We start from the raw sequence: 12,478 nt of genomic DNA on the forward strand, positions 1-12,478 counted from the left end.
ATCATCATTGTGTGATAAATCATATGATTACTGATATCAAAGATTTTACTCCACAATAGTAATATGACGTAGTGTCGACGATTCCGTTGAACACGTGTTCAAATAATCATATGAATATTGTACTGACTGTACTCTAATATTCATTATTTCAAACAAATACGTCATTCTTAATACCACACAATAGAACTATATATGTTTTATACAAAGTGTCCCATCATGTACTGATATCTTCAAAAACTTTTGATCCAGCAAATATTTTGAGATAATTTTATGTTGAACAATTTTTGCAGTTTTAGATTACATTTAAAGCGTTAAGCATTTATTATGACGTTTATTTCGCGAGTATGTGTGTCTGTCGCTATGTTTTGCAGCTCTCAGTTGCCCGATTTTTTTCAACAATACGTCAAAAAATCACAAGTCGTGATTTTCTAGTTGAAGAAGTATCTATCAAAAATTAAAAAATTTCCCTCGTTCCCCGTAAATCCGAGACACTTGCTAAAAATTACGATTTTTAAAGTCGGTAAATTTCGACATTTTTTAACTTTTATTTTTAACTAACATTACTTTTTGAAAAATTATTGAATCAAAACAATTTTTTATAAATACCCTAGGTATTAATTTTCTATTTGGTATAATTTTTAAACATATGACAATTTTGATAAGAGTATCAAGTAAAAAATTCAATTTCAATAAAAAAAATACCCTTTATTTGTTTATAAAAACTATTTAAATTAACTTATCTAAAAACCGCTACGTGTTTCTCTTAAGAATGTTGTTTTTCATACATGGTTAAAATTTCTTGTTTTCTCGACGATTTTAGCGAAGAGCGTGCCTCTTTTATTGCATTTTTTAACGAGCGCTTAGCTTAACGAGCAAAGCATCGGCTTCCATGCAGAAATTATTAGCCTGAACGCCAATTTCCACGTCTATGTGATCATGATCACCAATATGCTAGACATGCCGTCGTTGAAGTTACAGTAAGATTTTACTGCAATATCGAATTCGTTTTTACCACTCGAAGAATTCTTGGGAGCTAACTTCTATACGGTGGCGTTAAAATTTTCGTTTCTAATCTGGTATAGCCTCTTAAACAACGACTCAATAACTTGACTCGATTTAATTCCTCATAGACAGGCCTCACAGCATCAAATACTTCTTGAGGAAGAGGCAGTTTATAAGAAAAAGAATGCAGGGCACCCGCTGCTCTCGCCTTCTTCCGTTTACATTGACTCCGAACATTTGTCATACTGCGGATTCGGATCGGTCGAAATTTTGTGAAATAATGTGGCCCATATCTCATTTTTCATATCTTCAATGGAGTTTCAATTATAACGTATTTCAAAACTATAATATATCGTAATATCATAATCATAATTCAAACTGTAGCTGAAAACAGTAAGTAGAGGTACCTAGTGACATCTAGTAATGAATTAGAGAGGCTAACAATAAATAGACAAATTGGTACGTAGTACATTTCGAGCGCTAATGTAAATAGTCGTTTTAGAGGCACCTGAAAAAAAAACACGAAATTGAATGAAAAAAAATAGTTTTCTTATATTTTAAAAGCTTCAGAGTATGCATGTGTTAAAGCTTTCATGGATTGTCTTGTTGCAACTATACTGGCCAGTATAGTTGCAGCCACCGACTAGCAACTATCACTCTGAAGATGGACTCTGCAATGAGTCCGAAACGTCAGAACTCAACTGCAAACATGGATATATCCCCAAGCACTTCAAGCAGCTTTAGAGTATTTTTTAAGAAAATAATAAAAATTGATTTTTTAAAAATTCTACAGTGGTGTTATCCCTTAAAGTACAATAAAGTAATAAACGATAGTAAAGACTTATTGTCAAAAACGTACAACACAAAAATAAGATTACCTATGGTGCTCCTGAAGTACGCTCCCCAATAATTCATTCCACTTTGTCTTATGTACTAAAACATTTTGTTTTTAAATTCTAATAACACAACCATTATCAAAAATGTTTATAAATATTTACTTTCTGGTCCAATTACAATAGACCAGGAAATTGCAATTAATCCAAATGTATATTACAATATCTTCTTTACCTTTACATATTAATACTGCAATACTATTCCTCCAATTATTTTGGCATCTTTTATTCTAATAGGATTTTATTAAAAAGATCTTTCAACCACCAAAATGCCAACACCACCTAATATTGTCCATACTTCTACTGGCATTTCATCAGGTCCTTTTATTTTGATCTTTTTCATTGATGCCTGAGCTTCCCATATCTCTTTCTTACCGATTAAATCTTCAGACCCTCTTTCTATGAGATATCCTCTAATGTCTCTTTTGGATACTCCTCATTCAGTAATTTTTCAAGATTACTTCTTAAACTTCATCTTACTTACGGCATAATTGGCTTCTTTGCACAAGTGTTTTATTCCATCCAATCTTCTCTCCTCTTACTCTTCTGTCATATTTTGAACTGCTTTTTCTTACTCTCTATGATTTTTTGAACGTCCTCATCTCATTATCAGATTCCCTTTTTTCCTGGCATTCTTTTCCTACAATTGCTATCAATCTCCTTTGCAGTATTCTTCACATAACTATCAAATGTATTCCACACTTCATGTATGACTCTCTCAACATTCCACATCGTCCTATCTTTTACCATCTTTAAAAACTGTATTTCTTTATCCCCTTTCAATTTCCACCACCGGACCCTCAATTGTTCTCCTGTATTCTTTCTGTTTTTGTATACTCTCTTCCCACTACACAACAACACCATTACTATCATTCTATTTTGTGAAGTTACATTCTTGCCAGAGATAACTTTAATATCTTTTACTCCTTTACGCTCTCTCTTTTCCACATTATATAATCAATCTGTGATCTCTCTTTCACTTAGTTTCCTGCACACAACAAATGTTAACTTTTCTCTATTTCAATACTTCTACAAGTTAATGATCCAACATTCTGCGTACCTATTCTTACTCTGTATCTATCATTCTTCTTTATACATTATTCCAGCCTAAAGTTGAGTGATGATGTCCTTACATTGTTGATACTATTAGCGTTGTACTCATGACTGGTGAAAAAGTTACAAGTTTTCCGGCTGGTATCAAACATTTTATTCTTTAGACGTTCATCATCTTTACCGTTATTGCCTCTCACCTGTTGTGTCCATATACATCCAAGATGGGACAATCCGCCTAAGTTCTGTTCAGGACCTCTCATACTCTTTGTCAAAATTTTGCCTGACCTGACACAATCTCATAAATTGGCTCTTATGGATGGCAGAGGGGCCGTAGAAGTATTCTTATACTCTATCCACAGGGACTAAATAAAATAATTATGAGTAATTAAATAAAATATAAAACTTCACTACACATGTATGATATTTCTTAAATTCTTATAATTAAATTACATAACTAATATGTATTAAAATAATGTAGACTTCAAAGATTTTTTGAAAACAAAATTAACAATTAGTAATGAATGTTAGTATCGGTCCAATATCAATGTCAAAACTAAAACAAGGTATGCTGTGATGGAACCTGCTATCTGTAAAATAATATATATACTACATTATAATACATAAAAGAACGTAAAAAAATTATAAATATATCGTTAACTTTAAATAATTTAATTAAACCATTTTTTTACTTACAGTGTATACAAATTTTCTATTAATATCATAACAGTTATTTGCAGATATAATTACTTCAGTTGAATGCAGTTCTTTCAAAAATAAATAAATCTGTAAAAAAAAAATTAAGCTATTTGAATCTACCATTAGACTACATCTAAAGTGTAGCTGTACATTTTTTTAACGCGTTTAATTCCATTAACCCCTATTATTTTTACAATTATTTGTTAGTCCACTGGAATTTTTGAAATAGAAGAATGATTGCACTACCTTAACTACGATCTTTGGCAAATCATAAAGGTCAGTAGGAGTATATATACTAGAGAGCTATAATGTAAATACTTCTGTACCATTGTATGATGAATTTTGGATTTTTTTTTATTTGTCCCCTATTTTAGCTTCGATGCGAAGCGGAGAAGGTATTAATTTTACTATGATGTGTTTTTTTTTTTTTATGTCTGTTGCCACTTTTTCTCAGCTCTCACTGGACCGATTTCTTTCAAAAATACGTCAAAAGATCACAAATCGTATCTAGTTGAAGACATTACCCTTAAAAATTGAAAAAAATTCCCTCGTTCCCCGCAAATGGGGGAAATATCCAAAAAAATTACAAATTTAAAAATCGCTAATTTTCGAAATTTTTTCACTTTTTTTTCTTAAAACTTCCATAACTTTTTGAAAAATCAACAAATCAACATAATTTTTTTTATATACTAAAACCTTAGATATCTACATTTCATTTGATATCATTTTTTTGAAAATCTATCACTTAACCTGCTCATTGGGGGGGATTTAAAATGGCAACTTTTTTACAAAAATTAATTTTTTCAACTTAATTTTTGAAAATGTTCCGGAAAGACTGCGTCCTTTAAACATATATCAAATTAAAGCTTATTTTATGTACTACAAAATGAAAAAAAAAAATTTGTCCCGACACTTTTTTTTCTACATTTAAACGGCTGCCGTAGTTAAAAAAACACTATTTTTGTGTTAAAATTTTCGATTTTCGATTTTAAATTTTCAACTTAAAAATGCTATAACTTTTTGAAAAATGTATATATCAGCACAAATTTTTTTTTTCTAAATACATTATAAGTACATCTTTCATTTGACATACTTTTTATTAAAATTGGACAATTTCCCCTTATATAGGGGGCGTTCAAAACTTAAAATATTGTAAAAAACATAGATCTTTTTCAACTGAACTTTTGAAAATGTTCCGGAAATACTGCGTCCTTTAAACATATATCAAATTAAAGCTTATTTTATGTACTATAAAATGAAAAAAAAAAATTTGTCCTGACATTATTTTTTCTACATTTAAACGGCTGCCGTAGTTAAAAAAACACTATTTTTGTGTTAAAATTTTCGATTTTCGATTTTAAATTTTCAACTTAAAAATGCTATAACTTTTTGAAAAATGTATATATCAGCACAAATTTTTTTTTTCTAAATACATTATAAGTACATCTTTCATTTGACATACTTTTTATTAAAATTGGACAATTTCCCCTTATATAGGGGGCGTTCAAAACTTAAAATATTGTAAAAAACATAGATCTTTTTCAACTGAACTTTTGAAAATGTTCCGGAAATACTGCGTCCTTTAAACATATATCAAATCAAAGGTTATGTTATATACTATCAAATGAAAAAAAAAAATTTGTCCCGACATCTTATCTTCTATGTGCAAATGGCTGTCGAAAATTTAAAAAAAAATGTAATGTTTGCGATAAAAATTACATTTTATCGGGATGTTTTTTGTACTTAAAACTGCCATAACTTTTTCAAAAATGAACAAATAAAAATAATATTTTTTTGTATTGAAACCTTAGATATTTCCCTTTCATTTGATATAATTTTTTTTGAAAATCTAACACTTATTCTGCTCACTGGGAGGATTTAAAATAGTAACTTTTTTACAAAAAATAACTTTTTCAACTTAATTTTTGAAAATGTTCCGGAAATACTGCGTCCTTTAAACATATATAAAATTAAAGCTTATTTTATGTACTACAAAATGAAAAAAAAAAATTTGTCCCGACGATCTATCTTCTATACGCAAATGGCTACCATATTGAAAAATATACTATTTTTGTATGATAATTATGGGTTTTGTATTTTATTTTAATAGAAGTTGATGTTGCTTTTGCAATTATCCATCAATTTTTTAAAATTAAACACTATCTACAGATTTGCATCGAAGCGTTTTTTATGATAGTGATTTTAATCACTGTCAGATTAAATCTATACTGGACCCTACTATGCAATGTCTCTACTATGCCGCGACCCCACTGTGCTACCGTTTTTTTTTTTAATTTTCACTAAATTATTGAAAATAAAATTTCATGTTAAATTTAATAACTTACGTTCAACAGTTTTTAAATATTTTGTGAAGCAAATAATATTTTTTCAATCTATTAAATAAAATTTGATATACAGAGTAAACCGTTTATCATAACCTATTCAATTACTAAAAATAAAATAAATTATTAGTTATTAACATTTTTATACATTGGTGAAGGAAGCGTATAAAAAATCAACCTGTCTTCCCAGCGCTTCTGGTTTTTAGAATTCAGTTAGTAACGATTCCAGCAAAATTTACATTAACTTAAACTAAAATTCAAATTAAAAGATTTGGTAGCTAGGATTGTGTATCTTGTGTTAGTTTATCTTTTTTATTAGCGACACGAATAATCCCAGGGAGTGCAATAGTACCTCCTAGCTTTTCCTTTGAACGTCCTTGTTGACTCACCTATAAGGCTAAAAGAGATGAACCGAAAAAGTACGTAATAATTGATAAATCAAAGATTAAATGTACATAAAAAAGTCAAACAAATATTCGCGACATTTTTTTTTTTAATTTGAAAGGAATTAAGTGGGTTACAACGATCATTCTGTATGAGTAATTTTCGGCCCAACTCTTTTTTTACTTACGGTATCTGTTATGACATTATATGTATAATGTGATCTATCCTTTTTATTTGCTCATAATTTCACTTTTAATTTTTAGCAGTACTGATATTACATTTTTAATTAATATGATATACATTTATATATCCCATAATTGCACTACTAGAATAGGCTCAACCCTTTCCCTTTAATACATTCCTGATTTTATAAATAAATGACACATATTTCATTAGTTTATGTATTCGTCGTTATACTTTAAAACCCAAGTCTAAATAATTTTTATCAACTCCGGGTAGCTATATCAAAATATAAATATATAGACCTGTTCTTTAGTTTCTTGAGTAAAAAAATGAATGTTTCTGTTTTTCAAAATGTTGTAAAACGACATTGTACTCTGAAAATTAAAATACATTGTTATGTGAAAATATAATCTAAATGAAATTTATAAAAATATGAATCACCTTTTTTGATAGATTCGTGCTTGATTCGACTAAATAAAGTGTCAAAAAAGAATGCCTTACTATAAGACTCATCGACGAAACAAATTTTATAAAACTATGAATGTCTTCAAAGTATCTAAAATATTTTTGAATTTATTAACAATTAAATTTTTAAAAAAATAATATTTTTTATTTTTAACCATAAATATAGTAAATAAACCTTTTCAGCCCTTAGCTTTTTATTCGTAAGGGTATAATAAAATATTTGTATAAGAATTTAAAATTAAAATTTTTAAAATTATGAATATTTATTCAAATTTTATAAAACGTAGATCAAATTCTCAATACACTCTAAGGTAGTCTCATTTCATAAAGAAAATGATAAGTAAAAAAAAATATATCAAACTAAATTTTTTGATTGATTAATCATAGCTCTATATACAGAGGTCCAGGAGGCAATTGCTCCTGTCACTAATCGTCCTCATACCTCTTGTATATGTGGCAACATTAAGACTAGTTTTAAACCCAGTCCCAGTGTAATATTTAATAATTATGCAAAAATAAAATTATTTACTTCTTTAGATGGTATACAACTTAATTATTGTGAAAAATAAGGTATCAAAATGGAGTCAAGACAAAGTGTGGACGTAGCATAATTAAGGACAAGTATAAGTGATATCACTACAATACAGTGATTAAAATCACTACTATAAGAAACGCAAATCTGTAGATAGTGTTCAATTTTTATGTCAAGTAAGTATAATTTATGAAAAAGTATTTATTATGGCAATTAAATATAGTATGAAATTGATATTTAATAATTTAGTATTACTATTTTTACGAAGAAATTACAAAAAAATATGAAGTAGTTAGATATTGATTTTTTGGGGAGAGGAGGATTGTGGACTTCAATTTTTCTTTGTGACTTTGGAAAACGTACAAATTAAAATTTAAAAAAATTCTTTTTTAAATTTTTTTTAAGGTTGCATATGATTTCAATACAAGTTTCAATCAAAATAAATATTTTCAAGTAAAAAATTAGGCGTAATTTGTCGACTTAATTTGCTTAATTAATTAATTTATTAACTTAAAAATGCACTTCCAGGATGATATTAAGGGTAACTTAAGGTAGTTCAAATTTTCAAACTCGTTTTTCTCAACATAAGAAGTAAGCATTATCAAAAAAATCGGGAGATTATCTTTCCTACCAAAATTTATCGTATCATCTCCAACAAACCTAAATAAGGTTGGTTTTGGAAGTTTTAAGAAAAAAAAATGTAAAATATGTCAAAATTTATCAATTTGAAAAATTATAATTTTTTGGAGGATCTCCTCCATTTACAGGGAACAAGGGAAATTTTTTCAATTTTTAAGGGCAATGTCTTCAATTAAATACAATTTATGTTATTTTGACGTATCTTTGAAGGAAATCGGTCTGGTGAGAGCTAAGATAAAGTGGTGATAGACTTAAAAAGAGATCATAGTAAAATTAATACTTTTCCAGTATGGCATCAAAGCTAAAATGTTACTTAAAAAAAATTCTGGGTCTGAAAAGGTTAACTAAAAAATAACGTTATAATTTTATCTGAATAAGCAAAAGAAAAATTGTCATTAATCATTATAAATTACATAAATAAATCTTCCGTAGTTATAGATTTTATAGTTTCATAGATAATGTGAAGTAAAACTATTTGGAAAGATGATAGAGTAATAATAATATCAACATTATAATGCAAGTTGAATTTTTTACATATTTTGTACATTTCAAGATTTCGATTTCTCATATTTTGAATTTGTTTCAAATCATTGACCAATGTAAATTGCACTTCTTTATTAAGCCGACTATATAATTCACTTAGGATTAAAAATAAAATGACTATCTGTACTTCAATACCTATTATACAGAATTTCAATATTGGTATATAAGCCATCATAGCTCCATAAGTTCCATTTTTAATGCTGTAACATATATTACATTTATGATAAACTTTGAAATAGTATTAAATTTATATTTATCATATATCAATTAACTAATTACTCAATAAATATTAATTAATTAATAGTTCATTTTTATATGAAAATTTAATTATAATAATATTATTATTATTTACTTATATTAATTGACAAAATGTTTTGTTTATTATAATAATATAATTATTACTATATTAAAATATTTTGGAAATTCATTGTCTATTAATTAAACAAGCGCTATTTTAATCAACCCTTAATATTTTATGTATCAGTAATAACTACTGTGAGACACCAGTCCATACCAATGAACTCTAACGAAAATGTATAACATTCTCAGAATTTTTTTTGAGAAGGATATACACAAGCAATGTTTTTAACCCCTCTAAAATATATGTTCACCCTATATTTATTTTAATCATGGATGAGGTTTATCGCTGTTACACTTTGGTTAAATGTTATGTTATCATTTTGAATTTTTTTATTAATTTTATGTAAAAACATAATATATATTCAACAATGTAAACATTATAAATATTATTGAAAAAAGTATATTGTTAAAAGTAAAAGTCATTGATTGAGGTGGAGGTTTGATCATCGCTAAATTAATTAAGATAAATTCTTAATTTTATAGTACTTGAGTGCTATGATAAAATAGTAGATTTATTATACTATGACATTATGTTAACATTATATATTAAACCGAAATATCATTTAAAGCTTGTAAAAAGTAATTACCTCGAAATACTATCTCCAATTAATTCCAATATTATCCCCAGAACATTAATGTAAAATGTAACATGAAATCCTTTTGGAAGAATAATATCATTTATTCGAAGTTTAGCTAAATTGTTATAACTTTTAATCATGCCTTCTATGCAAACTATTTTCTTCGTAATCATAATCAATAAACCAGTAAAGTGACAAGAAAATATCATTAAACTTACAGCTGCAGATTTTTTTAAATTACCGGAGATTACTTCACGCATAAGTTCGTAAATTGTCCTTAATATGATAATTGAGTATAAAAAGCACAACAATATTCCATTCTTAGAAACTTGAAAAAGACATTTTTCTTGATTATAAATAATAGGAAATGTCCCGAACCATTTAAAGACTATGTATAAATATCTGTAATGAATGATTTACAAAGATCATTTATTAAGTATACTTCATTTTATTATTAAATAATGTTTTTTTCATAAAAAAGTATGGATTAAAATTTAATTAATTTTTATAAACCACTGTCAATGTAAAGTTCATTATAAGAAAAAATTATTCCTAAGGGTAGATTTTAGGGATAACTTAAGAAAGTTAAATGGGAACCTATTATTATTTTTTTTACTATTATTGAAGAATTATCTAAATAATAATTTACAATTTTTAGTTTTTCACTAATAATTCGCATCTATCTACAACCATAAATGTATAATAATTGTAATTATGAAACTTTATAGTTTCAGTAAATGTCTTAGAATTATAATAATTAAAAAAGAATAATGTATAGTGACATAATTTGGATTTCTTAATAAAGAGGAAATAGATTCTGTCCGTTTCCTAGATACCAATAACGCGAGAAAACTATACTAAAGACTGTATGAAAAGGTTGTTATCAGAGGAAAAAATATAGTTGAAACAATAATAAATATGGAAATTATTTATTATTGTGGAAATTGCATGTTCTAGGCATAAAATGATCAGGTTTCAACAAGGGAGGGGTCGTTAATCCATAGTTCCGAGACAACTTCTGAGAAGGCCTGGACTACGTTTGAGAACTTCTGTTCTAAACCAATTATTGCTCATTAAATAGCGACCATGTTAATGATTTTTATCGTAGCTATTATAATTGCATTTTTCTTCTAATCTTCCGCTTTATCTATCAACTAATAAAGTACAAATTACCAATAATATTATGTTATAATAAGTTATGTTTACATAACTTTAATTACAGAGTAAAGGATTTACCTTCTTTTTATAGAAAATGATTTGTCTCATTGTATATTTTTATCCATATAGCAATAGATTGAGTAAAACTTTAAGATCATTATTTCAAAAGTTATAGAAATAATAATATTCCCATATTTTTGAATAATTTAAAACTAATAGTTTACAAATTTTTTATTTGTAGCATCTATAAATAATTAGATACTCACAAATTGTTCATTTCACGTAGTTTTTATAATTATATCTATCCAGTATTTAGAAAATGTACTTCACAATACAATTTAATGAAAAAAAAATTTAAATCAATTTTAATAAATGGATTATACATATAGAATTAAAGTATTAACTACTTCAATAGATACACTTTTGTAAACAAAACTACATAAAAAAACTCCTTTTATATCATAGAGGTATTAAAAATATAATTTAACACTTGAAACGAATATGAACACTATTAATGGTAACAAAAATACTATGTTACTTTTTAAAATCAATAAACGAAACTATAATTAAAGTAAAGAAATGACATGTCGCAATATCATTGTAAGTTTGAATAATAATAATAATGATAATTATATAGTCTATTTTGTAAATATTATATAGAAAAATACAAAATATATAACCTACATTGATAATTATACTTTCATACAAATCAAAAATGTTTCAATGATAAATATTGATTTTAAGACTTTTTAGCTAAACATTTGGTCATTACTTGAATTTTGGGAGTTTGAACCCTTTTAAAATTATACTATCATAAGTCACTATATAACTTTCCTGATAATATTACCTTGTTATTTTTTAGTAATTAAAAATAACAACTTTCCTTATACAAGTTTTAAAAAATAATTTTGATGACATCAGCTTTTGAATATGAACTATAGATATTTATAGCAAAAATAAAAATTCTCAAAAGTTAAGTAATGTACAAATATTGTCTATTACTTAGTTAAACTTTCCTGGTTTAATTAAAAAATTTGTTTTTATTTCCTAACTTTGATTCAATTAACACACGTCCTACCAATACTTCATAAATGAACTTATTATATAAAAACTGTACATAAATTAATTATTAATAAAAAAATTTAATAATTTTTTGACATAATTTTAAATTCATGAATTCGGCAAATAATCTAAAACATTTTCCATAAAAAATCATGATTTTAATAGTTACAGCACAAGTACATTTTGATTAATTTAAAGGAGAACTCAGGTATTGCAAATTACATATAAACANGTTACAGCACAAGTACATTTTGATTAATTTAAAGGAGAACTCAGGTATTGCAAATTACATGTTTATATGTGATTTTTAATGCTCACCAAAAGTTTAAGTTATAGTAACTATTATATTCTCTTAAATTTTTAGTCAATGTTAAAAGAATCACTGTGTACAGTTGCAAATAACAATAAAACAATTTAACATACATAATCACATTTATAGTTAATTATTAAGTACTCATTAAAATTTAACTAAGTACTTGTAATATTAACTATTTACTTAAGTTGATATTGTAACAAATGTGAAATATACAATTTATAAATAATTATCTATACTTATGTTTCCTAATTACAACATTCATACTGATACAT

The 12,478-nt window shown here is 26.3% G+C and overlaps 1 protein-coding gene across 5 annotated transcripts; it reads right to left on the bottom strand.

Annotated features, from left to right (window-relative positions):
- Positions 1 to 711: 711 nt before the first annotated feature.
- Positions 712 to 11,201, bottom strand: LOC126896750 (uncharacterized). Of its 5 annotated transcripts, XR_007701927.1 has the most exons (9): positions 11,095 to 11,201; positions 9,680 to 10,072; positions 8,603 to 8,932; positions 6,995 to 7,109; positions 6,856 to 6,927; positions 3,642 to 3,731; positions 1,881 to 3,535; positions 1,410 to 1,510; positions 712 to 1,344 (listed from the first exon to the last, which is right to left on the bottom strand). XR_007701927.1 is itself a non-coding variant. In XM_050669791.1 (7 exons), the coding sequence occupies exons 1-7, from the start codon at positions 11,103 to 11,105 to the stop codon at positions 3,473 to 3,475; spliced, it is 1,074 nt and encodes a 357-aa protein (XP_050525748.1). In that variant the 5' UTR covers positions 11,106 to 11,201; the 3' UTR covers positions 1,757 to 3,472. The 5 variants fall into 5 exon arrangements, 1 of the variants encoding a protein (XP_050525748.1); XR_007701926.1 differs by having other exon boundaries at positions 712 to 1,510; XR_007701928.1 differs by lacking the exon at positions 11,095 to 11,201 and adding an exon at positions 10,907 to 11,007 and having other exon boundaries at positions 712 to 1,510.
- Positions 11,202 to 12,478: the final 1,277 nt, after the last annotated feature.

The sequence above is a fragment of the Daktulosphaira vitifoliae genome, unplaced genomic scaffold (assembly GCF_025091365.1).
Source record: "Daktulosphaira vitifoliae isolate Bord-2020 unplaced genomic scaffold, ASM2509136v1 Scaffold_1, whole genome shotgun sequence".
NCBI classification, from domain to species: Eukaryota; Metazoa; Arthropoda; class Insecta; order Hemiptera; family Phylloxeridae; genus Daktulosphaira; species Daktulosphaira vitifoliae.

What these genes read in the sequence shown, in the direction of transcription:
- LOC126896750 (XM_050669791.1), bottom strand. An exon ending in ATTGGAGATAGTATTTCGAG is followed by an intron (nt 8,933 to 9,679) that starts GTAATTACTTTT and finishes TATATGTTACAG; the next exon opens with CATTAAAAATGGAACTTATG. An exon ending in GCACGAATCTATCAAAAAAG is followed by an intron (nt 6,928 to 6,994) that starts GTGATTCATATT and finishes TTTAATTTTCAG; the next exon opens with AGTACAATGTCGTTTTACAA.